The sequence below is a fragment of the Desmodus rotundus genome, chromosome 1 (genome assembly GCF_022682495.2).
Source record: "Desmodus rotundus isolate HL8 chromosome 1, HLdesRot8A.1, whole genome shotgun sequence".
Taxonomy (NCBI): domain Eukaryota; kingdom Metazoa; phylum Chordata; class Mammalia; order Chiroptera; family Phyllostomidae; genus Desmodus; species Desmodus rotundus.
The window spans coordinates 98,991,911-99,015,917 of record NC_071387.1 but is presented as its reverse complement, the minus strand read 5'-3'; the positions used below and the strand labels follow the sequence as shown (position 1 = coordinate 99,015,917).

Genomic DNA, 24,007 nt, shown 5'->3' with positions numbered 1-24,007 from the left:
TCTTCCTTTCCAAAAGGGAGGGCCGGGAATGCTGGCCCAGAACAGACTCATGGTCCCACCTGTCTGTCTTGGACGTGGCCAGCCTGGCACTCGGGTACCACAGAGCAGCGTCAGAGGCAGTTGCTGCCCACAGTGTTCCAGGCAGTCTCCTGTGCTCGGCCTGGGGACAGCGGCAGGAAGCTCAGGGCTGGCAGGGTGTTGGTGACCGTCCGCCCACCCAGCCCACGGTTGTTACCCCAGCACAGAGATACTGCCAGCCCGCGATATGCCTGGACCTGCCCTTGTCCCAGGGAGATGCAGATGGAGGAGGAGGGAACTGCCCAGAGCAGATGGCAGCAGAGGAAGGCTGGGCATGATGGAGCACTCCCTTACACAGGCCTTCATGTCCCAGCCAGACCCTCTTACTGCCTAGACCTGGCGGGTCAGGGTCCCACTTGGAAAACTTGCAGACCAGGGAGTTGCAGCTGAGGTGCAGGAAGGTAGGGCTCTGGACATGCCGCGCAGGGACCGGCGAGGCCTGAGGGGGAGAGAATGTGTTTCTGGCCTGGGCTGTTTGCTGCTGATGGGAATGTCAGTCTGCACAGCTCCTAAGGGACCAGTCCCTCGCTGTGGTGCGCTGGTGAACCTCGACCAGAGCCGTCAAGCTGCCGTGGGCTTGAACAGGCCTTCATCTGCTCTGCTCAAAGCCCCTGGGCTGGCAGACCAGCACAATGGGAGGTCTTGTGCCACCACCTCAGACTCAAACGCAGTACAGGGACGCTCACCCGGCCGAGGCCCCGAAGCGGCTGTGAATGAATAAAAAGGCACATCTGTGCCTTGGCACATGCACATTTGCCTATGATGTGAACCCCCTGGAGTTCCAGGTAGTGGCAGCACTGGCCCTTGGCTGTTTGATGTCTTCCCGTGCCGCCCAAGGTGCAGGGACGAGCACTCTCACAGGGTGGGAAGCTGGGGCTCAGAGAGGTCACAGAGATGATCAGATGACCTCAGCCCTCACCTTTCACCTTCCCGCCTTTGGAGCTTTGTAGAGTCCCAGCCTGTGTGGATGCCGGGCCTGCACTGCTCTCAAACTCCCCTTTGCACGGGGCCTGTGCGTGCTGCACCCAAGGCTAGGCTCCCCTCGCCATTCAGTCTGCATTCCTGAAAGGCAGGGGTCTTTAGAGAATTGTGGGTTCTGATAAATGTCTGTCCAAATTCCCTGAGGGACTGACCAATTTTAGAATTTTTCCCCTTTCCATGGCTTGTGCCAAGAGAAAAGCTGCTGTTCCCACCCTCCGCCCTGTGGTCCTCTTCTCGGCACCAGGGGCTGGATGGGGGAGGGCCTGCTGGTTCTGTCTGCCCTCCTCACTCCCTTATGCAGCCCCCTCTTCTTTCAGGGGGGCCTGGGGCAAGCGGTTCAAACACTCCTGAGTCCTTGCACTCACAGTGCAGTAGACAGAGGCCTCAAAAAGGAAGCTTTCCCAAGTCCATTAGAAGACCAACTCACCTCCTTGTTTATGTAAATCACTTGTCCTTGGGTAGCTTTTAAATCAGGGGTGCCAAACTCATTTTCACCGGGGGCCACATCAGCCCCACAGTTGCCTTCAGAGGGCAAAATGTAATTTTAGGGCTGTATAAATGTAACTACTCCTTAACTCGGGGCAAGGAGCTCGGCGCTGCTGCCGGGTAGAAACAAGGTGGAGGCCGGATTCGGCCCGCGAGCCTTGTGTTTGCCACCTGTGCTTTAAATGGCTGATTTCTGATAAAAAGCAGCGCATGGTTTCAGAAACCAGAGCACCAGCTTTGCTTGTCCTGGGAACAACCACTGGGCCAGCTCCACCCAGCCCTTGGGCAGGGAAGGGGCCAGGACCCCCAGGAAGTCCTCGAGGGGCTCCTGTCAGGTCGTCAAGCCCTGCACACTCAGTCATTTCCCTGGAGTCTGGTTCGTGGCGGAATGGGAAGATGGGGGTGGGGGCCAGGGGAGAGCTGCAAGCCTGGTGGCTGGACTTGAGTGAGGAGTGACCCCGTCCTCAGAGGAACCCCCCACCCATCCATTCATCCATCCTGTGACTGTGGGGGTCCCGTTGGGGAATGGAACCCCGCCATGGGCTCCCTGAGCCACTCAGAGGGCCCTTCCTGTCCTCCAGAGTTCGGGCCTTGGGTCATGTCGTGGGGTCCAGCTGTAGGGCCTGCGTGTGCCTCCCTGTCCCGGCACATGTACAAACAGCGGTGTTTATCTGAGAGCGGAGGCGCGGGGGAGATTCGGCGACAGCATGTGTGCCGCGCGGTAGAACGTGAGACTGTTAACCCTCCGGTCACCCATGCTCTGACTGGGGGTCTCCATGCAGCATGCCTGAGAGGAGGGGCCTCTGAGGCTGGTTCTAGACGCTTCTCCAAGGACAGGCTTTCCAGAAAGTGGGAAAGCAGTTTCAGGCCGGCCCCTCAGCTGCCCCGTCTGCCTCTCTCAGAGGCGCCTCTCTGAGCTGATGAAGTGCAGATGTGAGTGCTGTCCACAGACTGGCTCAGACAACAGGAAACTCGCAAGACTTGGATGCAGACTGGGCGGTGTTTACTTCTTGGAATGTATATCGTATGCACAAATCCCAGAAGTGCACGCTGGCACTGAGGCTGCCTGTGGAGAGGACAGGAGCTGCGCGGGGTGCCAACACTGTGCTGGAGGCCAGCCGCGGACACAGACGGCTCTTTGGGTCTACATTCTTGGTGGGTCCTGCGTTCCGCCGTGTGGAGAGATGCCTGCCCCCACTGTGGTTGGCTTGGACAGCCCCAGCCCAGCGTGAACAGCCAAGTTTGTGCTTCCAGCATGTGTTTTTTTTAGCCCTCACTCGGTGGAGATTAATTCCCAGGATGGAATCCTCTGTCGCGTATGTGCACACAGCACGCCCAACGCTCTTGGTCTAGGCGGGCACAGTGAACCCCAGTCGGGTCTCTGGCCCCTGTCCTCTGCCCCCAAGAGTACCCGATGCAGGCAAAGCACACAGCCATCCACATGGGGAGACGTGAAAGCCCAGCTCTGCTGTTGGGAAGAGTGCCAATACCCAGTTCCCAAGTGTCTCTGCCTGTTCGGGTTACTTTCCACTTTAATTAGATGCAGATATCAGCTGTCTGCTTTAAAGACAAGGGAGAGGAAGAGGAGACAGAAGAGGTTACCCTCAGCCCTCTCACCATCACACTTAAAGAAGGTTGCAATCATGTGAAATCTTTTGGAAAAGGAGCATAAAAGGTCCCATGTCTAATCAGCATCTTGCACAGCGGGCCTGGGAAGGCCCCGGTGAGTCCAAGCCCCAGACCACTACGCACCACCCAATGCTGCCCACGCCTACTGTGCAGCTGAACCTTGAAAGCACCAAGGTGTGGGGATATTTTTTAAAGATTTTATTTATTTATTTTTAGAGAGAAGGGATGGGAAGGAGAAAAAGAGGGAGAGAAACATCAATGTGTGGTTGCCTCCCATGCACCCCCCCAGTGGGGACCTGGCCTGCAACCCAGGCATGTGCCCTGACTAGGAATCGAACCAGTGACCCTTTGGTTTGCAGGCTCACACTCAATCCCCTGAGCTACACCAGCCAGGGCACACCAGGGTATGTTTAAAGGGGAATGAGCCCTGGCTGGTGTAGCTCAGGGGATTGAGTGTGGGCTATGAACTAAAAGGTCACTGGTTCGATTCCCAGTCAGGACACATGCCTGGGTTACAGGCCAGGTGTCCGGGGGGGGGAGGGCACGTGAAACCCCCCTGGTGCACCCATGGTACTTCCACGTGCTCTCCAACCAGCCTGTGAGGATGAGGGAAAGACAAGCTCCGACTCTGCTTATTATAAGGAAGGATGTTTGGTACAGAGAAGGCGATTTCTTGCCCAAGGCTGCTGGATGGAGAAGGAGCCAGACTCGGACCTCACTCCTGCCCTGCCAGCCCAGGCAGGAGACAGAGCTGCAGCCCCTGAGCTGGCTGTGTCTAAGGCTCTTGCTCTCTCAGAGTGTGTTCCTCTGAATCCCAAAGGAGAGGAGTGGAGTTGCACGGTGACTTGGATGCGTTGAAGGGCCCACCACAACGACTGTGTCCCACAACGACTGAGCGGTCTGTGCCCCTCGGTGCTGTGGGAAGCCCCTGTGGGAGGCCATCAAAGGGCACTGGGCTCCAGCACGGCCCTCCCCAGGCCTTGTCCTGTGCAGGTCAGCTGGAGCCCGTTACCCCTGTACTTTCAGCCATCCCTCAGGAGCCATATCTAGCAAATTTTTTAAAGTCCCAACAGGACCCACATAAAGCCAAAAACATGCAAAAGTATACATTTCTTTGCAGGCAAGGACACCTAAGTGTTGAGCATTCAGACCACAGACACCCACAGTGAGGCCCATCCCGCCGGGTAAACACCAGCCTCAGTCCTTCCCGGTGCCCCCCATCTCAGAGCTGTTTTCACCCCAATTATGTCCATGTCATGAAACCTGAGATGAAAGTCTCCCAATAATCACAGAGCCCCCCCACCTAGGTCCCCTACACCCCGCACTCCACTGTGGCTCGCAGGGGGACTGGGCCCTACCAGCCCTGTCCTCTCATGTACGCCCCTCCCTCACCCATCCTCGGCCTACTCTCAGGCAAAGCTATTAGGAAAATGCCCGCGGTACTGAGGCTGCAAGCTGCGCCCTGCATACACCTGGAGCATCTCCTCCCTCGCCGTGACCTTGGCTGCATGTCTCAGAGGCAGCTGGTCCTGGGCCTATGAGCAGAGTCCCCTAAGTCCCTCATGCTGCTCAGCTGAGACCAGGTGGGAAGCAGCAGCCCCAGCCACTTGCTCCACGGGCTGCCCAGGCTGAGACAGGTTTTCATGGAAAAGGAGAGCCTCACATAGCAGCTGGCGATTGGAGGGGAGGAGCCTGGGTGTCTTCTGTGTGTAAGTGTGTGTACAAGGGTATGTGTGTGTGTGAGCATGTTGCTGACTGAGTGTCGAGTTGTGTGTGTGTGTGCAGGTACACACGTTTGTAAGCAGATGTGCATGGGCTGCAGGTTTTCAGGCAGGAAGAGGTCCATTTGGTCCATGGGAGACGAGGTGGTGAATGCATTTGTTTTCTCTGTCTTCGTGTGTAGAGCTCGCACTGAGATGTTTATATGGAAAAGGCCTGTGTCTGAGCTCAGGGTGGGTAGGGCCAGAATCAACGGACCCAAGGACTGCCCAGAGGGAAGGGCCAGAGAGTGTCCTCTCAGGCATCCCCTGCAAGGACACTTGATTGAGTTTTGTGAAGCTTCGTCATCCCTGTAGGGTGGCCGTCCAGGATCTGAGATCGTTTCCAGGCTCACACTGAGCCTGGGGCCTGCCAGGGAGTGGGGCAGGAGCCCCAGGTCAGTGTCAGAAGGGGCGAACTCTCTAGAAACCTTACAATGAATAGGAAGAACTTGTGCCCCTGAGCCTTTGCCGGGGGGGTGCACATGTGCCCTGGCAACTCTGCGAGGTTCACGGGCACGAGTGAGGAGCACAGAGTCCTGGGAACTGTACGTATGGGCAGCTGTTCCATCCCACTCCTCAGCTTGCTCTGCAGGCCCCTGGACCTCGCCTCCACTCAGCTCTTGGACAGGAGACATCCTTGCCCCCACCCCCATGGGGGTGGTGGGGGTGGAGAAGAGAAGCTTGTGTTTTCTGAGCAAATAAATGTACTGAGACAGGAAAGAGTTGTGGGCATTTGTCAACCTACACTGAAGGCCCTTCTCTTTCAAGGGGACTCCGCCTCCTGTCGACTACAGGGGACATGAAGGAATCCTGGGGCTGTGGGAGGGAAGCAGGGATAAGGAGCAGGGGTCCCAGGGCCCCTCAGGAGCAGGTGCCATGGGAGGTGGTGCACCAGCCAAGGGACCCAGGAGACAGGTGTGTTTTCTTTTGGGGAGTATGTGGTCCCTGGTCTGCCCAGTTTTCTATGGGTGGAGCCCATTCAGCTCCTTCATCTCCCCCTTCTTGGTGACGATGCCTGTCCACATAGGTCCCCAGCCTCTGGAATTGGTTGAGGTAGGGCCCGACATTGGGGGACTGGAAACTAATAGAGTTGTCGTGCCCTCTACCGCAGCCAGGCTGTCTGGGAGAACATGGCGCGCGTGTGTGTGAAGACCCAGCGGCTGGACGTTGCCAAGGTGTGCCTGGGCAACATGGGCCATGCGCGTGGAGCCCGAGCACTGCGGGAGGCCGAGCAGGAGCCAGAGCTGGAGGCACGTGTGGCTGTGCTGGCCATACACCTGGGAATGCTGGTGAGTCAGGAAACAACAGGCCTGCCGCCCAGAGGGTGCTCCTTGGTTCCTTTGCCAACAGGGATCTAGGGCAGAGCCCCTGGCATGGAGGCGGGGCCACTGCGGGCTTTTGGTGGCAGAGGGTCCTGTTTGGCCAACCTCAGAGGGGTGCCATGGTGTATGAGGTCTGTCCAGAAAGTATACAGCTATGTAATATGAAAAATAGAGACATTTACTGGAGAAGATACAAGAAACAATGTAGCCCTGGCTGGTGTGGCTCAGTGGATTGAGCATGGGCCTGTGAACCAAAGGGTTGCAGGTTCAATTCCCAGGTCAGGGTTCATGCCTGGGTTGCAGGCCAGGTCACCAGTGGGGGGTGCATGGGAGGCAACCACACATTGATATTTCCTTCTCTCTTTCTCCCTCCCTTCCCCTCTGTCTAAAAATAAATAAAATCTTTTTTAAGAAAATAGAAACATAGACAATGACACCTCAGTTCCTTTCAAAGTAGGCACCTTGGGACCTCACACAGTTCTCCCAGTCGCCATCAGCTACCCCGTCATATTTTCCTGAATCTCGTCAACAGTCTGAAATCTCTTCCCTTTCAAAGGCAATTTTAGTTTTGAGAAAAGCCAGAAGTCACAGGGCGCCAAACCTGGACTGTAAGGGAGGCTGAATCACTTGGGTGATTTGATGTTTTGCCAAAAAACTCTGCATGAGACGTGATGCATGAGCAGGCACGTTGTCATGATGAAGCTGCCAATTTCCAGTTGCCCGCAGCTGCGGCCTTCTGAATCATCTAAATAGTTTCCATGGAGGAAAGTTCAACCTTCACACAAAATCTGATGCATATTCATTGCTCTACTTTCTCAGTGATTTTGAATGAGACGGCCACACAGTGCACATGCTCACTCAGGAGCGTCTACCCCCCCACTGACTAGTACAGTGAAGTCGTCCTTGTTCACACATGTGCATTCCAGTCCACTCTCCTTGGCCGCCAGGTTACACTGATGCAGTGCAAACTGTTCTTATATTAACAGTGGTTGGACTTTTTTTGGACGGACCTCGTATTCTTATCTGGGCTATTTCTTTGCAGGGAACACAAACACTCTTAAACTAGCTTAAGCCAAAAAGGAGGGCAAGGCCCCCGAAGAGCCCCTAAGGCCCCTCTCCCGTCCAGGAGGCAGAAGCTGAGTTGCCTGGCAGGGTGGCCTGTGGCAGGGGCAGCTCAGATGGCCTGCAGCCATGTTGGGGCTATAGGGGACAGATCCTCTGATAAAAAGGCCTGGGGACACCCATGTGTCTGGCACAGGGAGGAGCCGAGCATACCTGAGCGGTCAGCCCTTTGCCCCTGGTCTGTAGGGGTGAGCGCAGGCTACTCTGAGGGGCGTTGCAGCAGGCGCAGTCTCCTCCTCGCTCATGGCATGCAGAGACAGGCCTGGGTGGGGTCAGCCCTTCCTGGGGATGGGGACACCACATCGGCATGTGGCATTCATCTCGTACGTCTCAGAACACATCCTGAGGTGTGTGTGTGTCCTCTGTGTGTGAGTTGTTGCGCGTGTCATGGGCTTGCTGGTGGCACATGCAGCATCTGCAGGGGGCCGTGTGGTGGCCAGAGCGGCGGCTGCACTGACGTGCACTGTCTTCTTCAGGAGGAGGCTGAGCAGTTGTACACGAAATGCAAGCGCTACGACCTCCTAAACAAGCTCTACCAGGCCTCCGGCCAGTGGCAAAAAGCCATTGAAGTTGCCGAACTCCACGACCGTGTCCACCTGCGCACCACCTACTACAACTACGCCAAGCACCTGGAGGCCAGCGCCGACTGCAGCCTGGCCCTCAGCTAGTGAGCAAGGGGCCTCTCCCAACTCGCTCTGAGATAGACCCTGGTTGCCTCTTCCTTTCTTCTCTGCCCCAGTGAGGTGGCCCTAGAGGTTCTCAGAGGAAGATTCTAGACTGAGGCACCTTTATAGGGCAGGTGGTGATGTCAGTGACTGTCTTTGAAGGGGAGCTTGAGTTGTTGCTTTAGGAGAACCACCGAGATGGAGCCAATGCTTCACCCTGCCTCCAGGCTCTGGGCACATTAAGAGGCCTGGGGTCAGCTGGCATTGTTGCTACACCCCCAATCTAGCACGGTGCCACCCAGGGTAGTGTTGGTGGTGGTGCCTGGGGGCCTGGCCACAGCTGAGCCCTCTCCAGGGCAGGCCCATGAGCAGCGAGGAAGCCCCACCGCCCCCTGACAGCGGGTCCACAAGCCACAGAACTATAATCAGGGAGCGAGGCTCCACCCTGTACCTACGTGCTTAACACGGGCTGAGACAGTGGGAACTAGCTGCTCCTTCTGCCCTCCTGCAGCTACGAGAAATCAGACACCCACCGCTTCGAGGTGCCCAGGATGCTCTCAGAGGACCTGCAGTCCCTGGAGCTCTACATCAATAAGATGAAGGACAAGTGAGTGTCCCCCACTGGGCTAGGGTTTGTGGCAGGTGAAGGCTGCGTTTGCATGTGGGGGCGGGGGCCTGGGGATGCTTAGAGGAGACCCCCTTCCGAGCTTTACATGTGAGAGTGTGAAGCATTCTCTTGGTCCCTCAGAGCCAGATCCCAGGGTGCTGGGCCGGGTTGGGGGGAGGGGGCTTTTCATCTGGACAAGGTTCCTTCAGACCCAGGGGACCTCACTCTTGTCCACCCAGCTTCCATGTCTCCTGGCTGCTGGTCATGGAAAGTGTGCTCTGAGGGTGGCGTTTGGGAGCCAGGGGCTCATTTCCAGCGGGAGAGGGGGCCTGAGGGTAGCTTGCGGGCTGCTCACAGAACCCTGTGGAGGTGGTGGGCCCAGTACCTGGAAAGCCAGGCGGAGATGGACGCGGCGCTGCACTACTACGAACTGGCACAGGACTACTTCTCCCTGGTGCGCATTCACTGCTTCCAGGGCAACATTCAGAAGGTAGGTGCATTCCAGGCGCTGGCCCTGGGAGGGGAGTAAGCTGGAGACAGGGTCCCCAGGGCCTCCCTGGTGTTTTTCTAGGCTGCTGAAATAGCCAACGAGACAGGAAGCTGGGCTGCGTCCTATCACCTGGCCCGGCAGTATGAAAGCCAGGAGGATGTGCGGCAGGCGGTGCACTTCTACGCACGGGCTCAGGCCTTCAACAACGCCATTCGTCTGTGCAAGGTAGGCGGCCGCGTGCACCACACATGGCGTGCATGGAGGCACGCCACCCCTGATGGTGAAACCCAGGCAGGTGGGCAATGGTGCGTTGTCATTGTTCCCCACAGTCTAGTAGGAGAGTTCCAGGCAGAAAAGCTGAGAGAATTGAGCCCCATCACATCCCCAGCCTGGGCCAGTTTCTACCACTAAGGCCTCACTCTACCCGCCATGTGCATCTCTGCCCCTCCTTCCCACCTTTCGTCCTCCCTGATGGTGTTTGTAAAGCACGGAGTTGTCACTGTGTTGTCCCCAGGGCTCCTGAGCCTGCACTGAAGCTGGCTCATTGCTTAATGGCCTTATAAATAGTAGGCCTTTCACAGGAAGCTATTGGACTTTCCGCATCCACAAAAATGTTTCAGCCCAGGGCCTCACATCTGAAAAATCCAAAATGTGGAGAGCCCTCATGTAAGCTAGTTCCCACGGTGTTCGTTTAATTAGAAAAATAGGAAACCTCTGAAAATGTTGATGCGCAAACCCAGTAAGACACTACGACACTCATTGGGACCCACGGTCATGTGACGGGTGTGCGTCAAACAGCGGAGGTGGGCTCCCCATGGCATCGTTCATAGACCTGAGCAGGAACCACTGAGCATCCATCCCCCTTCCTGCAGGAGAACAGCCTGGATGACCAGCTCATGAACTTGGCCCTGCTGAGCTCCCCCGAGGACATGATTGAGGCAGCACGCTACTACGAGGAGAAGGGCGAGCAAATGGACAGGGCAGTCATGCTGTACCACAAGGTGAGGGCCAGCCCTTCCCTGGACCTAAGGGGGTACGGCACAAGGCTCCCCGGGACCAAGGGGACTTGTCTCTATGCAAGGGGACCACTCAGTAGTCTTGGGACCCAGGGTTCGGACAACTGCTCAGAGTTTCCCTGCTGTCTACAGGCCGGCCACTTCTCCAAGGCCCTGGAGCTGGCCTTTGCCACCCAGCAGTTTGTGGCCCTGCAGCTCATCGCGGAGGACCTGGATGACAAGTCAGACCCTGCCCTCCTGGCCCGCTGCTCAGACTTCTTTGTCGAGCACAGTCAGTACGAGAAGGCAGTGGAGCTGCTGCTGGCCGCCAAGAAGGTAGGGGGTCGGCAGGGTCCCTGCCAGGCACACGCTTGGGCGCTGGAGCCCAGGGTCACTGTTTCCACAGCACGGTGAACGCAGCTTCGCTGTCTCGTGATTACAACTTCAGCAGGAAGGCTTTGGCTGCGTCTGCCAGGGTCGAAGGGGCTGAGACAAGCTCACCGTGCATTCCCGACCCGAGTGTACACTCGCTGCCCATTTCACCCGTGTCTACAAATTATAACTAGGGAGTTCTACTCACGCAGTTTGTGTGTGTGTGTGACAAAGTGCACGTGACAAAATATAAAGTTTACCATCTCCGCTGCTTTTGAAGCGCACAGTACAGTAGCGTTCAGCGCATTCAATTTTCATGCCCCTCATCCCCAGAACTCCTTCCTCTTGGCACCTTGTCCCCGTGGAACAGCTCCCCCAGCGCCCCCTCCGCCGGCCCCGGAGCCCTCCCTTGTGCTTCCTGTCTCTGTGAATCTGACTGCTCTAGGGACCTTGTGTAGGTGGAATCGCACAGTTCTTGTCCCTCTGTGACTGGCTTATTTCACGGAGCAGAGTGCCCGCAGGGTCCATCCATGTTATAGGATAGTGCGGAATTTTCTCCCTGTTTAACCCTGAATCACACTCCACAGTTTCCCCTTCAGGTCAGCCATAGACGGACACTCAGGTCACTTCCACCTTTTGACTCCTGCGAATAATGTTGCCATGGACATCAGTGTACACTCCTCTCTTCAAGACTCTTCTTTCCGTTCTTTTGGGCATTTACCCAGAAGTGGAATTGCTAAATCACATGGTAGCTCTGCTTTGATTTTTTGAGGGACTGCCACAGTGCTTTCCACAGCGGCTGCGCCACTTCACACTCCCGCCAGTGGTGCACCTGGGTCCCAACCTCCCCAAGTCCTCAGCTACAGTTGTTTTCTGCTTAACACAAAGTTCACAGAGCCATCCTCATGGGTACGTGCACTAATCTCTTTTAAGTAGAAAAATTCCCCTTGACAGAAACTGAATGGAGAGATAGTAAGTTGTTGATCATACAAAGTTAGCCTTTCCAGGTAAAAGGTCTCTCTTGGCTGCGGCCAGATCTATGCAGTTTTGTCCCTCACTGCTGACTATTCTCGGGGAGAAAGGCCCCGTCCACGTGCGTCGGATTCTCCCTCAGGCAGTCTCAGACTCAGTCGACCCGGGAAGAACACCACAAGACTTTCTCTAGCTAGATGAATGGATTCTATAGTTTCACAGTGAAAAGCAGATAAATAAGAATAGCCAGGAGAAATCTGGAAGACTACCGTACTTTGTCATATATAATGCGCACGCACGTTTTTGGCCCAAGCTTTCGGGGGAAAAAATCTTTTGTTTTAATTTTTTAATTCAATTTTTACTTATTTATATTTAGATACTTGTTTTTTGTATTATAAAGGACTTTTAGCATTTATTTTTGAACTTATTATGATACAAGAAATTTTATGTAACAAATAATTACAGAACAGAAGAACACATACAGGGAACAAGAAATTTTATGTACCAGTAACAAATTAGTACCACCCATGAACAATGCACGTCCTTATTTTTCCCTCAAAAATTTGGGCAAAAAAGTGCACATCCCACATGGCAAAATATGGTAATAAAGATGATTAAAGCTCCCAGATCCTAAAGCACAACAAAGCTAGAATAACTGGGATCTGGCGCTTGGTCAGGCCTGCAGCCGGGGGAAAATGCTAGAAAGTCCAGAAGTAGAGCCGCGTGTGTGTGCGTGTGGAGTGTGAGATGCAGGAGCACTCGCAACAGTGGAGCAAAGATGAGGTTCAACACATGGGGTCGACACATCCCGGGGCCCTGGGACAAACGAAGTCAAACCCTGCTCATCTGTAGTAAATCCCTGGTGGGTCCCGATTCCAGCACGTCAGCGAGACAGCAGTAGTTCCACCGGGAGCCACCAGGCGTCCCGTTGTGCAGTCTTAAAGGAGGGAAGGCATTTTCTTTTCTTAAAAATTATATTGTACTGATGATGCTATTACAGTTGTCCTCATGTCTCCCCTTTCCTCCCTTCCTCCCAGCGCCCCCCACTCCCTCAGGCAATCCCCCCACTATTGTCCATGTCCGCGGGTCACGTGTATAAGTCCTTCGGCTACTCCCTTTCCTGTACTGTACTTCGCATCCCCGTGGCCGTTCTGTGACTACCTCTTTGTGTTTCTTAGTCCCCTCACCTCTTCTCCCATTCTCCCCTCCCCGCTCCCATCTGGCAACCAGCTGGTAACTGCTGTATTTTGCTATGTATAACGTGCACATTTTTGCCCCAATTTTTTCCCTGATGGAAAAGTAAGGATGCGCATTATACATGGGTAGTACTTAATCCGTATCTATGTAAATGTTTTAAATTCTTTTATTTATGCTTATGCATTAAAAGTGTAACTCTAGAAAGCAATAATGATATCCGTATATGAAATAATACTCTGGAATATGATAATTGTTTTGTTTCTAAATATAAATAGAATTAAAAAATTAAAAAATATTTTTTTCCTGAAAGTTTGGGCCGAAAACATGGGCGCGCATTTTACATAGGAGTGCATTGTGCATGGCAAGATACAGTAACTTCTTTTCTCTTGTTGCTTTTGAGTCTCTCTTTACCTTTAACCTTTGGCCTTTTAATGTTGATGTGTCTTGGAGTGGCCTCTTTGCATCCGTCTTGTTTGTGACACTCTGTGCTTCCTGGACTTGCATGTCCATTTCCTTCACCACATTGGGGAGTTTTCTTTTATTATTTTTTCAGATAGATTTCCAGTTGCTTGCTCTTTCTCTTCTCCTTCTGGCACCCCTGTGATGGGAATGTTAGACCTCTTGAAGTTGTCCCAGAGGCTGTTTATACTATCCTCATTGTTTTGGATTCTTTTTCATTCTTGTTGTTCTGATTGGTTGTTTTTTGCTTCCTTGTTCCAAATCATTGATTTGATTCTCAGGTTCATCCACTCTACTGTTGTTTCCCTGTAAATTGTTCTTTATTTCAATTAGCATTTCCCTCATTTCTGACTGGGTCTTTTTTAAGCTGCTGAGGTCCTCACTAAGTTGCTTGAGCATCCTTATAACCAGTGTTTTTAACTCTGCATCTGATAGATTGCTTATCTCCATTTTGTCGAATTCTTTTTCTGGAGTTTTGAGCTGTTCTTTCATTTGGGCCATGTTTCTTTGTCTCCTCGTCTTGGCAGCCTCCCTGTGTTTGTTTCTATGTACTAGGCAGGGCTGCTATAACTCCCTGTCTTGGTAGTGTGGCCTGATGTAGTAGGTGTCCTGTCGGGTCCAGTGACACAGCCTCCTGTCACCCAAGCTGCACTCCTTGTATGTGCTGAGGACACTCTCTTCTTGTAGTTGAGCCTTGGTTGCTGTGGGCAGATCAATTGGTGGGATCTACTCAGGCCAGTCAGCTGCATGAACTGGCTGTGATCACTGACCACCAACCTCTGCCTTCCATGGAGGATCAGCTATGCAGGGGCAGGGTGGCTGTGCTCCAGTGTGGTCTATAGCTGTCCACTGGGTGCTCTGGCCCCGGGGTTTCCCAGGTGGTACAGGTCAAGGTCAACCCCCACATGTGTTTTATTCTGGGCACCCTGCCTGAGCTGTAAAACAATCTGAGATGGCTGCTACTTGTGCTGAGCTTGGAGATTCCCAGGCGAAGACCAGCTGTGAATCTAGTCTGGCTGCCGCTAGGCCTCGCTGAAGCCAGCTGTTGCTTGTTTGATAGGATTTGATAGGATTTGATTAGTAGCTGAGACCATCTACTCTTATGGAAAAGCATCTTGGGTGGGCCTGTAAGTTGGATGGGGCAGAGCCTCTGGGGATCTCCAAGGTGTGTCAAACAGTATTAACCAGGTTGATGGAGTCTCAGATATGGGACTAGGTTACCCACTCTGTGGGGGAGGGTTTAGCAAAGGGACAATGGCCTCTGCTTGCCTTGATGCCAGACACTTCAGTTTCTCCCTATATGCCAGTGGTGCCTTTCAATCTGCTACCCTGGTACTGGAGCTCAGAGGGAATGAGTCTGAGTAGGTTAGTCCATGTGTGGGTTCTTTAAGAGGAACTGCTTGGGGTTCCAGAAGCTTCTTCCCCTGACTCAGTCCCCGCTGGATTTTGCAGCCAGAAGTTGTGGGGACTTATCTTCCTGGCACTGGAACCCTGGTCTGGGGAGCCTGGTGTGGGGCTGGGACTCCTTGCTCCTGAGATATCCCTCCTGAATTTTAATCCACCACACGTGAATGTGGGACCAGCCCATTTCACGTCTGTGCCCCTCCTACCAGTCTAGATGGATGCGGTTTCTTTAATTCCATAGTTGTCAGACTCCCATTCAACTCAATTTCTGATGGTTCTGAGTGATGGTTGTTCCATATTTTACTTGCAATTTTGATGTGGTTGTGTGAAGAGGTGAGCCATGTCTGCCTGTGCAGCCATCTTGACCAGAAGTTCTAGACATTTTCTATTATTTAAACTCAAAAGCCATAGTGATCAATTCAACCAAATACAAATTTGAAAATAGCATGTGGAAAAAACACCATAAATAATAAAATGGGAAAAAATATATTTACTGATATCCCAAAAAGCTAATCTTGTTAATATGTATAAAGTTCCAAAACTCAAAAGGAAAGAACAAAGAGTACGTATGGATGGTCGTTCATAATAAGAGAAATGCAGATCAAAGCTCAGAGAGTTTCCATTTATCACGAATTAGGCTAGTAAAGGTAAAAAGGTCGGAAAGCCCACTAGAGGGTCATGGGAAACAAATATGCTCAGGCTTTGGGTGTGAACACAGCAGGCCTCCTGTCCTCAGAATGCATCCTAACAGCACGTTAACACCTGCGAGAGGGGCTTAAGCACACGGGCTGTACCAGCAAAAGATAACCCACCTCTGCTGTCAGTGGGACGAGTTAAATATCCAGCAGGGTGGGGTTCTTGGTAGGGTGGAATATTATGCAGCTGTTAAAAAGAAGGTCCATTTCCTTCTATACTGAGAAGGAATCATCTCTAAGACGTAATTCTACATAATTCTTTTTTCCCCCCAGGATATATTCTTTTTTTAAATATTTATTTCTTTGTTTGTGTGTTTGTTTTTTTAGAGAGAAGGGAAGGAAGGGAGAAAGAAAGGGAGAAAAACATCAATGTGTGGTTTCCTCTCATGTGACCCCCACCTGGGAGCCAGTCCACAACCCAGGCATGTGTCCTGACTAGGAATCAAACCCGTGACCTGTTGGTTCTCAGGCTGGCACTCAATCCACTGAGCCACACCAGCCAGGGCCCCCAAGACATATTCTTAAGTGAAAAATATAATTTTTTCTTAAATTATTAAAGAAAACTAATTAATTAAACGCCTTGGTTAAAAATTTTCAAAAGAATTATACAGGAAAATTAATTTCTGGTTTCCTTTTTCTCCCACAACAAATATAAGATTCTTTTGAGCTCCACGTTTCCTTTGCTGCATTCCAGAATGTTAATAGCGTGAGAGAAAGTCCCGTGCCACCACTGAGCCTGACCCTGGGTTCCTCGGAGAGGTGGTGGGCGGGAGGGTAACTGCCCGCTCTCGGTGCATGTGGCACCTTCCCAGTATCAGGAAGCCCTGCAGCTTTGCCTGGAGCAGAACATGACCATCACCGAGGAGATGGCCGAGAAGATGACGGTGTCCAAGGACTGCACGGATCTGTCAGAGGAGTCGCGGCGCGAGCTGCTGGAGCAGATCGCCAACTGCTGCGTGCGCCAGGGCAACTACCATTTGGCCACCAAGAAGTACACGCAGGCTGGTAACAAGGTCAAGGTGAGGAGGCCCGTGCAGTCGCTTGCGCTGCCCATCAGGAACACGTGCCCAAGGCGCGGTCTTCCCTTTGTCCCGAGTTTAACCCAGTAGGGACGAGCTTTCCCGGCCTGGGTTCTGAAGGTGCCCGGGGGAACCAGGAGTCCTGAGCGCACTCCTGCCTGGCCCCCCGCAGGCACCGTCTGCTGTAGTGGGGCAGTGACAGGGCACGCTGCTAGTGCTCCTCCTCACCTGGCCCTGGCTCCTTTGCATCTAGGCCATGAGAGCACTGCTCAAGTCCGGAGACACGGAGAAAATTGTGTTCTTTGCGGGTGTCTCAAGGCAAAAGGAAATCTACATCATGGCAGCCAACTACTTACAGTCGCTGGACTGGCAGAAGGAGCCTGAGACCATGAAGAACATCATCAGTTTCTACACCAAGGGGCGCGCCCTGGACCTGCTGGCCGGCTTCTATGACGCCTGTGCTCAGGTCCAGCCCCTTTATGCGGTTCTGGGGGCCCGGGGAGGCTCACTGGCCCGTGGGTCCTGATAGTCTCGTCTGCTCAGGTGGAGATCAACGAATACCAGAACTATGACAAAGCCCATGGGGCGCTAACTGAGGCCTACAAGTGCTTGTCCAAGGCCAAGGCCAAGAGCCCCCTGGACCAGGAGACCAAGCTGGCACAGCTTCAGAGCAAGATGACGCTGGTGAAGCGGTTCATTCAGGCCCGCAGGTTTGTTCCCACAGGAGGGTGGGAGGCTGGGTGCACTGTGCCTCAGGCCCCATGGGAGCCGTGTGGAGCCCCCTCCAGCCCCTCCCCCCAACCAAGACTCTTGCTTGTGCCTTGTTATTCTCTGGCTCCCCCTCACTGCCAGGTGCCAGACCCAGGTTCCATTTCCGGTGAATATGCTTCAGAGGAACTCCCTGGACGCCTACACAGGAGCACGAAGGGCACTACTGTTGCTTCATTCATGTCTGACCTCCCCTTGGTGGGGGGTCCCTTTAGAACCTGGGAACATCCTTGGGAAGATCGTCCCAGAAACAACCAGTGACCATCGAGAGAGAAATCTGTTAGGGGACAGAAAGGAATGGCAGATTTGGGTCCGAAGAGAGTGTCTGAGAGAAGCCTGGGACTTGCTCACCTGTGTGTGGGGGTCGAGCAGGACGGTTCAGGGGTGGCGGGGACCGAGGTGCCAACTCACTCTCCTCCCCGTGGAGCAGCGCAGGGCCTGTGGGAAGGAGGCTCGGGCGATACATTTCCTCTGTGTTTAGGAGAGGCCCCCAGTCTGGTACGTGACACCAGTTTTGACTAGTGGCACATCACCCAGCTTTTCCAAGTCCACTGTGTATGCAGCAGCCCTGCTTCTGCCTCAACCAGTGAAAGCACTTTCTTACCTGAGAACAGGCTTTTGAAAGAAGAGTTCCAAACGTAATTTTGATCACTGTTGTGCGAAGTGGGGCTCTTTAAAGGGCACTCCTGTAAGGGAGCTGAATGGTAATGGAAAAAAATACAATTAAAAAATAAAATAAAATAAAGGGCATTCCCTACTCAGATGTGTAAGTTCTGGGATACAGGAGGGAGAAGGGAGGACATTGGGCAGCAAGGACCAAGCAGCCAGAGGGCAGGGCTTGGCGGATGGAGTGGAGGAGACTCGGGAGGCCGTAGGGCCATCTCCCTAGATTGGCCAAATCAGGGCTCGGCAGCAACAGGCCAGCTGGTCCTCCTGAAGTGGGAGCTGAGCCCCTAGAGACTCCAGCTAATTGCTCTTCCTCCAGGAAGGCCCCCAGTCCTGCCCTCACTCACATGCCACTTGCTGCTCTTCACCAAACCCCAAAGGTGTCACTGTGCCGGCCTTTGTTCATGCCAACCCCTGTCCAACCTCCTCAGCCCCCCAAGTCCCCTCTGCGTCACACTGTCCTGCTCTAGACTGTTCCTTGGGCAGGGACTAGGACTGACAAACGTTTGCTCTGGCACAGTACTGGCACTCCCAGCCGTCAGTAAAGTTTTGCTAAGTAAATGAGTGAATTTATGAATTAACTCATTAATGAATTGTTTTAATTCATGAGAATTACCTTCACAAAAGATTCAGCCTTTGGCTCCAGTGAGCTCTTTCTTAGAGCAGGGGGCCCACTCGGACCTCTGACACCCAGCCCATGCCTTGGGGTCGGGCTCAGGCTGCCTCTGCTCCCGGCAGGACATACGGCGAGGACCCCAAGGAATCGGTCAAGCAGTGTGAGCTGCTCCTGGAGGAGCCAGACCTGGACAGCGCCGTTCGCCTCGGGGACGTCTGTGGCTTCCTGGTGGAGCACTACCTGCGGACAGAGGAGTTCCAGATGGTGAGGGTTCAGTATCACGGGTGGCTTAGCTTCCCCTGGTGGGTGGGACATGCCTGCAGCAGCCCCACCCTCAGCCAGCAGGAGTTGGGAGCTCACAGTGGAGGAGGCATCTCGCCTGTTTTGGTTTTTGATTTTTTAGCCTTTTTTATTTTGAAATAATTTTAAACTGTAAAGTTATAAGAATAATAGAACCCAAGTGTGTGTCCTTTACTAGATTCACCAGTTTTTAACATTTTGCCATATTTATTTTTTGCTCTTTCTTTTCTCTTTTTATTGTTTATTCTATTACAGTTTCAATTTTTTCCCTTTTGCCCCCCTCCACCCAGCCCACCCCTCTCGCCCACAGTGAATCAATCCCCTCTCTGCCGTCCGTGTCCCTGAGTCATTCCTACACCTTCTTTGACTAATCCCTCCCCCTGCCTCCGGACCACTCCTCCCCTCCTTCCTCCCCTCCTACAGCTCAGTCTGTTCCATCTTTCCTTCATGTCGCTGGTTCTATTTTTCCCGTTAGTTTACTTTGTTCACTAGATTCCAGTTATAAGTGAGGTCATATGGTGTTTTTCTTTCGCCAACTGGCTCATTTCATCTAGCATAATAGTCTCCAGTTCCACCCATGCTGTCGCAAAAGGCGGGAGCTCCTTCTTTATTTCTGCTGGGCAGTATCCCATTGTGTAAATGTACCAGTTTTTTGATCCACTCATTTACTGATGGGCACTTGGGCTGTTTCCAGCACTTGGCTGTTGTAAATGGTGCTGCTATGAACATTGGGGTGCACAGGTTCTTTTGGGTTGGTGCTTCAGGGTTCTTAGGGTATAATCCCAGCAGTGGAATTGCTGGGTCAAAGGGCAGTTCCATTTTTAGTTTTTGAGGAAATTCCATACTGTTTTCCACAGTGGCTGCACCAGTCTGCATTCCCACCAACAGTGCACTAGGGTTCCCTTTTCTCCGCATCCTCTCCAACACTTGTTTGCTGATTTGTTTATGATGGCCATTCTGACCAGTGTGAAGTGGTATCTCATTGTGGTTTTGATTTGCATCTCTCTGATGGCTAGTGATGCTGAGCATCCATTCATATGTCTCTGGGCCCTCTGTATGTCTTCCTTGGAAAGGTGTCTGTTCAGGTCCTTTGCCCATTTTTTAATTGGGTTGTTTGTCTTCCTGGTGCTGAATTGTATGAGTTCTTCAGATGCGTTGGAGATCAAACCTTTGTGTGAGGTATCATTGGCAAATATGTTCTCCCATACAGTTGGTTCCCTCTTCATTTTGATGGTGATTTCTTTAGCCATGCAGAAGCTTTTGAATTCAATGTAGTCCCATTTGTTTATTTTTTCCTTTATATCCCTTGCCTTAGGAAATATATCGGCAAAAATGCTGCTGCATGGGATGTCTGAAATTTCCTTGCCTGTGTTTTCCGCTAGGACTTCCATGGCGTCGTGACTTACATTTAAGTCCTTTGTCCATTTGGAGTTTATTCTGGTGTGTGTGTGAGTTGGTGGCCGGGGTTCATTTGTGTGTGTGTACCCGTCCAGTTCTCCCATCTTGCCATATGTATTCATTCTGCGTGTGTGTTCTTAAATTTCTCTTGCATCCATGACATGAGTATTTTGTGGAGCCATTTCGAGAGGTGCAGACATCCTGCCCCTTCACCCCTCAGACTCACCGCTAAGGGCTGAAGACACCTGGGTGTTGAATTGCTGGGTCAGAGGGAGAGTGTATGTTTAACTTTCTAAGAAACTACCAAACTTTTCTTTATTTTCCTTTTTGTAATGTCTTTTTAATGACTCACGTCGGGGTTATTCTAGTCTTATCAAACACGCTGGGAAGCACGCCCATCTCCCGTTTGTTCTGAGAGACTTCATGTAAGACTGGTGTCTTCTTCCTTCCCTGTTCGGTAGAACGCATAAATGAGCCTACCTGGGCCTGCAGCTTTCTTGTGGGAGGTTTCTGATCATTGAGTTTAACAGTGGTTCTCAGACATGTTGCTCTCAGAACCTTTGCCCTAGGAAAGCTATTGAGGACCTTATTTATGTGGATTTTATCTACCAATATTTACTGTATTAGACATAAAACTAATTTGTAAAATACTTGTTAATTCAGTTAAAAATACAATAGCATACTGTATCTTAACATAAATAATATTTCCATTAAAAATAACTATATTTTCCAAAACAAAGAAAATTACTGAGAAAAGTAGCATTGTTTTACATTTTTGCAAATCTCTCCAATGTCTGACTTAGTAGAAAACAGCTGAATTCTCAATTTCTGCTTCTGCATTCCATTTGGCAAAATAGGTTGTTTTAGTTGCAATACATAAAGAAAACCGAGCCTCACACCAATATGTAGGTACGAAGGGGAGGGGGTGTGTAACAGCCTTCTCGGATGCTGCGGACCTTCTCCGATGCCACACCAGTGATCGCTCGCTCACAACGCGGGCCGCAGTGAGAACTCGGAAGCCCTAGCAGCGCACTTCTTGTTCTCTGCTGTGTGGGACCCGCCGCCTGTCACATACAAGATTTTGTAAAATCACGACGGTCATTTGCAAACTCTTGGTTCACTAAGTTATACAAACGTTAACACATTTCATTGTTTATGTTTCTAAAATCTCATTTGTTAATATCACCACCAATCTCATCAGAAGAAGAGTCTTTAAGTATTGTGAAGATGTCCAGCTCCTGGTGGCCAGTACATAAGGTTTCTGAGATTTTCTGTGAAAGCTCAGATTTTATCCTTAGCAAAACTACTTCAAAGTGACAGTTTCACTGTTCATTTTTGAGAAAAAGTCTGCCACATGTCCAAGTCTGAATAACCACAGTTTATCTTTTAGTTGTTTTTACAAATAATGATGGTGTTCCATGTAAGCAACAAATTTAGCTCACAACCCACACTAGTGTTTCCACATCTTCACCAGCATTTGGTACAATCAGTCTGTTATTTCAGCTGTCTGGTGGGTGAATAGTGGTATCTCATTGTGGTTTCAATGTCTACTTTCTTTCTTTTTTTTTTTAAGATATTTATTTATCTATCTGTCTAAGTATCTGTGTACCTATATATCTATCTATCTACACATTTAAGAGAGTGGGGAAGGAAGGGGGAAAGAGAAGGAGAGAAACATCGACACGAGAAACACCAATTGGCTGCCCCTCGTAGGCGCTCTGATGAGGATCGAACCCGCAACCCGGGCATGTGCCCTGACTGGGAATTGAACTGTCAACCTTTCACTCTGCTGGATGATGCTCCAACCAACAAAGGAACACTGGTCAGGGCTAAAATGTCCACTTTCTTGGTGACTAACGAATGACTCACTGGCTGTCCACACATCTCCTCCTGTAACTGCTCAAACCCTTTACCATCAGTTTCTGGGTGTTTGTCTTCTCGTTAATTGTGGTCTTTGTATGTTCTAGATACCCTTCCTCGAGCAGACATATGATGTGCCAGTGCTTTCTCTCAGTCTGTAGGAAGTTCCCTTCTCATCCTTTCTCCTCTCTTTCTGGAACTACAGTTACTTATATGTATTGTTCCCTGGCTCAAATGAATCTCTTCTCTTTTTTCCCCCAGATTTTTTCTGTTTCTCATTTTGGGCAGCGGCATTTGCAATTGCTCAAGTTCACCAGTCTTCCTTTTCTGGTCTTCCGCCCGTGATTTACATCTGACCTAGTTTCCACCCCTGGGGGTCTAACTTGGTTCCTTTCCCTTTGTCTTCCATGTCTGTCTGTATTATGCTTATCCTTTCCTCCACCTTCCTAAGCAGACGAAGTGTATTTATAAAAGCTATTGTAAAATCCTTGTCTCCTGTGTCAACTCTGGATCTGTTTCTATTGATTGATTCTTTATCATGGCTCATATTTTCCTGCTTCTTTGCGCGCTGGGTCATTTTTGATTGGATTCCAGACGTTGTGTTTTAGGTTGTTGAGTCATAGAGTCATTGTGTGTGTGTGTATTCTTTTAAATATTTCTGAGGTTTGTTCTGAGATGAGGGTAAGTTACTTGGAAACAATTTGATCCTTTTGCAGCTGTATTTTATCTTTGTCAGGTGGGACCAGAGCAGCCTGGAGGCTAGGGCCAGTTCACCCCACTACCACGGCACTGCCCTCCTGAGAACTCTGTGCCCAGTGTGTTGGCAGGCCTCCCCACCCTGGCCGGTGGGGCGTGAACTGCTTACTCCTGGCCTGCGGTCGTCTCGGGGACCCTTACTCACACACGTGGGCTGGTCGTTTCGCAGATGAGGAGTCAGGACCCCGTGCAGGTCTCTGGAGAATGCTGCTCTCTGTCCCTCCTACTCCCTCACTCCCTCTGATTTTCTTTTTGTATTTGGTTCTCAGCAGTTTGATGGGATGTCCACAGGCATCTTCATTGTATCGATGCTGAGCTTCCTGGGTGTGTAAATGTATGTCCTTTACTAAAGTTGGGGAGATTTGTAATTTTTTTCCCTTCAAATATTATTTCTGCCTTAAACACTCTTTCTGGGACTTCAGTGAAATGTTAGGCCTTTTTATACAAATGAACACACATTCGTAATTCCTGCTCATCATTTCAGACCTTTTTGCCTCTGTCATCGGCATTAGAGAACGTAATGACTGAACTTCAAATACACTGACTTTCTTCAGCTGTCTTCAATCCACTGTTTACCTCTTCGGCGAACTTTTTCTTTTAGAGTTTATATTTTTTTAGTTCTAGAATTTAAACTCAGCTCATTTATCTTTCCTAAAATTTCCTATTTGTTCATTCATTAAAAACAATTTTCCTGTGGTGGGGGGGAACCAATTTTCCTTTATACACTTGAGCATAGTTATAATTGCTGCTCTGCTGTCTTTGCTGATAACCCCAATATCTGGATCACGTCGAGTTGGTCTCCCGTATCTGTTTTTGTTTGTTTGAGAGAGAGAGATGGAGAAACATTGATTGTTGTTCCACTTATTTATACATCCATTTGTTGATTCTTCATGTGCTCTGACCAGGAATCAAACCTGCAACCTTGGTGTATCGGGATGACTCTCTAACCTACTGAGCTACCAGCCAAGGCTGTTATTTGTTGTTTGAGTATAGGTCAAGCTTTCCTGTTTCTCCTTGTGTCTAGCAATTTATTTATCTATTTATTTTGTATTTTGGACACACAACGTTATCCAGTAAGAGATGCTGGGCCCCATTATGTGCCTCCAAAGTGTGTTACTGTTTGTTTCTTTCCCCTTCCTTCTTCCCTCTCTCCCTCCCCCTCTCGCTCCCTTCCTTCTTCCTTTCTTCCTTCTTTTCTGTAGTCATCTTTGCTCCACTCAGAGTCTAGACTCCGCCCCCTGGCGGACAGCCGCTAGAATCTCTGCTAAGTCTTTAGCTTTGGTGCCGCTCCTTGAAGTCTGCCCCTGTCCCCACTACGTGCAGAGTGTAGGGTCCACCAGAGGTCAGGGCAGAGTTCACACTCAGAATTTGGGCTCTCCTTCGATCACTC

The 24,007-nt window shown here is 51.2% G+C and overlaps 1 protein-coding gene across 3 annotated transcripts in view; it reads left to right on the top strand.

The window, feature by feature from the left end:
• The window catches only part of IFT140 (intraflagellar transport 140), a 94,769-nt gene that overhangs the window by 67,835 nt on the left and 2,927 nt on the right, over nt 1-24,007 (top strand). For 2 of the 3 annotated variants that reach the window (XM_071221985.1, XM_071221986.1), the window contains exons 19-29: nt 6,046-6,223; nt 7,855-8,045; nt 8,555-8,650; nt 9,008-9,140; nt 9,222-9,365; nt 10,013-10,141; nt 10,289-10,471; nt 16,047-16,253; nt 16,507-16,719; nt 16,797-16,963; nt 17,106-18,099. In XM_071221985.1, coding sequence (XP_071078086.1) covers nt 6,046-6,223; nt 7,855-8,045; nt 8,555-8,650; nt 9,008-9,140; nt 9,222-9,365; nt 10,013-10,141; nt 10,289-10,471; nt 16,047-16,253; nt 16,507-16,719; nt 16,797-16,963; nt 17,106-17,502 — 2,038 coding nt within the window. In that variant the 3' untranslated portion in view covers nt 17,503-18,099. Of the gene's footprint in view, nt 1-6,045; nt 6,224-7,854; nt 8,046-8,554; nt 8,651-9,007; nt 9,141-9,221; nt 9,366-10,012; nt 10,142-10,288; nt 10,472-16,046; nt 16,254-16,506; nt 16,720-16,796; nt 16,964-17,105; nt 18,100-18,425; nt 18,568-24,007 lie in introns of those variants that run through there. The other variant, XM_024553169.4, reaches the window with a different exon arrangement.